Here is a 6,242-nt window from a genome sequence, read left to right on the forward strand (position 1 = left end):
GGATAAATATCATCCATGGAAATATCAATTCTCGTTTTCATACGGTAAAATACCCTAGAAAGACTACAACATATATTTCCTGAAATCCTATTCAAGATAACAAAATATAAGGATCAAGCATTAAAAATTATCCAAGATTAGAAGTGTGATGTTCTTGATGATTTTGCAAGTACATGAAAAAGAAATATGATCTCTTAGCATTAATATACAACTTCAAAAATGGAAGGTTGTCGACTACAATTTCCCATTAATACAATTTAAACCATGAAATATCTTCTACAATATAATTGTTATATTGATGTTAATTGTTATGTCAATTTTCAACTTTCAACTAGAATGATGATATATTGTAAAATTAAGAAAAAGGTGTCGACTACAATTTCCCATCATGCAGCACACCGTTCCTTGTGTGCGGTTTGAACCGTATTTCCTCTTGTTACGACTCTTTACTCTCTTTGTGTGTTATTTCTTATCTTGGGCTGGTTTAAAACTTGTATTGGGCTACAAAACCCATAAATGAAATAAATCAATGTGAGTATTTATTGTTGTATTTTTGTTTAATTTGTATTATTTCTAGAGAATGAATAAAATATGACAAGTATTTAATTTTTTGGGTTTATATTTGTTCAAGTGATGAAACAAATCGGTTGTAGGACTTTTTTTGTATTAATATATATATATATATATATATATATATATATATATATATATATATATATATATATATATATATATATATATTTATATTTATAAGTTAAATGAAATTTGAAGTTTTTATTTAAATTAAATTAAATTTTCTAAAAAAAGTATGACACCACACCTAGTAATACAGTGTAATGGTTTTTTTTTTATTTTTAATTAATGAAATCTTTTGTTTTTAATTAAAACTAAAAAATTTAATTATTTAAAAAATCCTTTCTAATAAATAATGGTTTTTTTTGCCACTTGTCACAATCTCATTCAATTTGTTAAATGTCATTTTATGGTTATTTTGAATTAATTTTCTTTCCACATATCATTTTATGAGTTTTTTTTTTATATTTTATTAAATTCCACATAATATTTTTAATATAATTATTATAATAAATGTAGTAATAAATGGATATTAATTTCACTAATAAATTTTACCTTTTAATTTCAAAATTCCCAAAATTAAAACTTATTAGTTTATTTTGTTTATTTATTTAAATTTAAAAGATAAAAAATCAATTTTAATAATTCATTATTTTTCTTATTTTCTTATAAATCCAAAGTTCTCAAATATTTAAACTTTTATATTTAATTTTTTTTAATTAACATATATAATACATAGGTCTTATACCTACTAAATAAATAAAGAAGTGTAGCACCACTCATTGGGTGTGGTATGAAACCACATTTTCATGATAAATGCTGATGTGTGACAAAATGAGAGATTGCGAGACTATTCTAAATTCCAAAGATGTCTTATTCTTAACTTTGGATTATGGTGAGTGGGGACGTATTAGATGGGCACAAATTGGGAAACACATGAAGCTTTAAGAAAAGGTGTCTAAATTCCAAAGATGTCTTATTCTTAACTTTGGACTATGGTGAGTGGGGACGTATTAAATGGGCACAAAATGAGAAACACAAATTGATGCAAGTTGGGAGTTTTAGTGTGAAAGCTTACTATTTTAGTCACAGAAGACATCACATCTTGTAGCCAAACTGTTGCAAGGACTTCCACTTGAGAACACATAGACCTAGAAGACACGTATATATAATGGAGTCTCGAGAACACCGATGATATAAGTTTCTAACCTTTTCAGTTGGACATTTAAAATGAATCCCGTTATCTTTTTTGCCTCCCTTCTCTCTTGTTTACTTTACGTACACTCTACTAGAGACCACAACATTTCCATGTCTATCTGCCCAGAGAGTTTCAGTTGCCCAAATCCAAATTTTGCCTCATTCAAGTACCCGTTTTATAATAATGCCACTGACGACAAGCAATGTGGGTTGATCCAGGTCAACTGTACTTTGAATGGCGGGATAATTCAACTTGGAAGAGACTCATATGAGATTATTGGCAAGTATGTGTCTGAATCGGTCGTATCTATCCGTAATCTAACGTTTGAAAGACTTGTGAATAATAGCAGTTGTGGGGCACTTATGGATAATTTCACTTCTCCAAGTCCTCTTTTGTATTCCATCTCAATCGTATCCTTCATCACTCTCTACAAATGCACAAACAATACCAATTATACTGCTCAAACCGATGCTTATTTTGGCGGATCTAATTACCATAGATACAACACATGCAAAAACCACAAATTCTACTATAAGTATAGTATAAGTGATACAACAGTTCCAAGCGATCTCCCACCTACATGTCAAGTAATACGCCTACCCGTCAAATTAGTGCGAGGGCCAGAAGACAATAAAGGAATTAACGAAACCGACATATTTTCTTTTCTCTCCCCTCGCTTCTCTATTTATTTTCATTTGTCACCTTCCTGCCATAAGTGTCACCAGGAAGGCGGCCAGTGTAACACTCTCCGTGAACATGTTCAGTGTCTAGACGCCAAAAAGGGTACACCAAATATAAATCGTCTATAAGCATATTCGTAAAATAAAATTTTCTTGTCTTATCTTTTGTTGTTTACTTGCAGAAGAAAAAACAGGCAGAAAACTGACACGAATCCTAAGTAATATATCTCCTTGATTGAATGCAACATCAATAGATATATAAATGCACAATCACATATATATATATATATATATATATATATATATATATATATATATATATATATATATATATATACATGTAGGAATTTGTACCTGATGCTATTTCCTTGTCTTGCTCTAGTTCTTGCTGGATCTGCCTTCATCCTCATGCTGTTTCTTGTCATCTTCATAATCTGGTGTCTGTACAAGCGCAACCCTATTTCATATTGCACATCAAAGAACAAATCTCCAATCATTGAAGATCAGGTTTTCTTCTTTGGCGTCTCGGTTTTCTCCTACAAGGATCTTGAGGATGCCACTAGAAATTTTGACCCTGCTCTAGAACTAGGGAATGGAGGTTTTGGAGTTGTTTACTATGGTGAGAACTTTACACCTGGTAATAAATTAATCCCTAAAATTTACATGCTATTTCTTGAGGTTATTCAAATTTGATCTTTCTGAAAAAGGTAAACTTCAAGATGGGCGAGAAGTTGCAGTGAAAAGACTTTATGAGCATAACTATAAGCGACTTCAGCAATTCATGAATGAGGTTCAAATCCTCACCAGATTACGCCACCCTAACCTTGTTGTGCTGTATGGTTGCACGTCTCGTCAAAGCCATGAACTTCTTCTTGTGTATGAGTACATTTCCAATGGCACACTTGCTGACCACATCCATGGAGAACAAGCAAATTCAAGCTTACTAGCATGGCCATTACGGATGAATATCGCCATTCAAACTGCCAGATCTCTAGTGTACCTCCATGCCTCTGAAATCATTCACCGAGATGTCAAGACTAGTAACATTCTCCTTGATCACAATTTCAGTGCCAAAGTAGCAGATTTTGGGCTCTCAAGGCTCTTACCAAATGATGTCACTCATGTGTCTACAGCTCCTCAGGGGACCCCAGGTTACTTGGATCCTCAATATCATCATCATTACCAATTAACAGAAAAGAGTGATGTTTACAGCTTTGGAGTGGTCTTGATCGAGCTTATATCATCCATGGTGGCTGTTGATTTAAGTAGGACTCAAGACGATATCAGTTTGGTTAATCTGGCTTTAAACAGGATCCAAAGATGTGCGTTAGATCAATTGATCGACCCGGTTTTAGGATCCGATTCAGATCCTGAAGTCATGAGGATGGTTACATCAGTAGCAGAGTTGGCTTTTCGGTGTTTACAGTTTTATTCGGAAATGAGGCCTACAATGAATGAGGTGTTGGATGTGTTGGTGGATATTCAATCGCAGGGTAGAATAGATGTTGATGACAGCATCAGAGAGTTGGAAGAAGTAAAAACGCCACCTCTGTCTGAAAACAATGATAAGACGGTTGTGTTGAAAGATTTTCTACCTTCGCCAGTCTCCATCACCGGTGAATGGCATAGCAATAGCACCGTGTCAACTACACTAAACGTCAGATAGAATGCAATTCCACAATGTAGTGTTGGTTGGTGAACCACCCGGTCCCTAAAACCCTAGATAACTCTTGAGATGTAAAACCCACAAAAATTACAAAATTGAGCCATTAAGATGTTTTTATTGTTGGAAATGGTATATAACATACGCTAATACTAATATTAATATTTAATTAATAGTAGGGTTTTTTTTATTTCTTTTTAGTTACACACAAGGACATATGTAATAAACAATTTATATGAATGTTTTACAAGGACATATGCAATAAACAATTTACATGAATGTTTTACAGGGTTTAGTTTGTTAATTCATTAAGTGTTTAATTAATTAATAGAAACTCAAAGATTTAACGATTTAAGTGTAAAATTTTGAAAATCAAATTTTATTTGGATAATTATCAAACATATGGATAATTACTTAAAAATGACAAAGTAGGTATCACATAAGAACCCTAATCACTCCCCTCTAACTAGAGAGTCATAGGACCAATTTTTATGATGAGGTTTTCACTAATCAACTTTATGACATCTACATTATATTGAACTTCATAGAGTTCAATGGATTGTCACATTATTTTTTACATTTTATATAATTTTATCAATTTTTTCTCTATAATGCATTAAACTTTTCAAAGTTCAATGGAAAATTACAAAAGCTAATTTATAATAAATATTTAAGAATTAAAACATTTTCCTTTTCCTATTAAAGAGTTCAATGATCATTGAACTTCATATCCATTGGATGGCAAACTGACATCTTACTATGGTAGAGTTTAATCTATTGAATAACAAATAGACTTGTGATCATATTTATGTAACGACCCGTCTCCGGTATGATGATTCCATAGTATTTATTTTTGAAGTTTGCAAGAAGGACTCGGCGAGTTCATAGCCTGACTCGCCGAGTAGGGACGGGATTTCGAGCACGTGTTAGCTGGCGACTCGGCGAGTCTGTCTGTCTGAAAGAAATCCTAAATCTCCAGGTTGCCCACTATTTAAGCCACCTTATAGCCCCAATCTCGCCTCCTTCACCCTCAGAGAGCTGTGAGAAAACCCTAATTCGTTCTTGAGTGATTTAAGTGATCTTGTGTGCATTTGTGAAGGCTTGAAGAAGGAGAAGAAGAAAGGAACAAGGAGAAGAGGTGTAGAGCAAAGATTCAAGGGCAAATCAGAGTTCCTTGAGGTACTTTTCGGATTTCCTTCCCTTTTATGCTTTAAAACCCCATTAGAACTCTTCTAGATCTAGTTTGATGCTTTTCTCAAGCCTTATGATGGTATGGATGCCCTATTAGGTCGAGATATCCTTAGATCTGTTCATTTAGGAGTTGTAGAGCCCGGATCTATTGTCTTTTGTTGATTCCTTGTATGAAGACCCTAGATCTAGCCTTCTCTTTATGATTTTGAGCTATTTTATCTTCATGGATGCATATGGGCACGTAAAGATAGAATCTTTACGTGCTAATCGAGTTAAGGGAGTCCAGGTCTATAAGTTTTATGCACTGGATTCAAGCAGAATCGAGTTTTGAGTTGTTGCATGCAAGCGACTCGGCGAGTCTGAAGAACGACTCGGCGAGTCGAGTCGAGAGTCCCCGATTTTCCCTTTTCGAGTGATGCCGAGTAGGACCAGTGAGTGGTAGAGTGGACTCAACGAGTTTGAGGTTAGACTCAGTAATGGAGGGACTCGGCGAGTTGTTCATACAACTCAGCGAGTCCAAGGCAATCTTCTTAGCTCGAAGAACAACTCGTCGAGTTGTTCATATGACTCGGCGAGTCGGATGCAGATTGCCTAAGTTTTTGATTCAAAAGAGAACTCGTCGAGTTGATGCCATACTCGACGAGTAGCAGCGAGTAGGGTCGAGGAGTGAGAATAGGGACTCGGCGAGTTGGCGGCCCAACTCGGCGAGTCAGGTCAACTGTGGGTTGACTTTGACCAGGAGAGTTGACTTTGACCAAGGGTAAAAGAGTCATTTTACCCCAGTGCAGTGTTTAGCATTGATTGAGTGTGTTTATGGACTTGTAGCCGGGGAGATACCGGAGCAGCAGCAGATAGCTTCCAGAGCCATACACACAGCAGCCAGTTCACGAGGTGAGTTTCCTTCCAGTAGGATCAGGGTCTAAGGCCACAATGTCGG

General features: G+C 34.9%; 1 protein-coding gene across 1 annotated transcript; it reads left to right on the forward strand.

Annotated features, from left to right (window-relative positions):
- Positions 1–1,803: 1,803 nt before the first annotated feature.
- Positions 1,804–4,354, forward strand: LOC145092712 (LEAF RUST 10 DISEASE-RESISTANCE LOCUS RECEPTOR-LIKE PROTEIN KINASE-like 1.1). The gene is made up of 4 exons (XM_079030687.1): positions 1,804–2,572; positions 2,634–2,669; positions 2,834–3,070; positions 3,159–4,354. The coding sequence occupies exons 1-4, from the start codon at positions 1,804–1,806 to the stop codon at positions 4,115–4,117; spliced, it is 2,001 nt and encodes a 666-aa protein (XP_078886813.1). The 3' UTR covers positions 4,118–4,354.
- Positions 4,355–6,242: the final 1,888 nt, after the last annotated feature.

The sequence above is a fragment of the Lactuca serriola genome, chromosome 3 (genome assembly GCF_051521515.1).
Source record: "Lactuca serriola cultivar US96UC23 chromosome 3, Lser_US96UC23_V15, whole genome shotgun sequence".
NCBI lineage: Eukaryota > Viridiplantae > Streptophyta > Magnoliopsida > Asterales > Asteraceae > Lactuca > Lactuca serriola.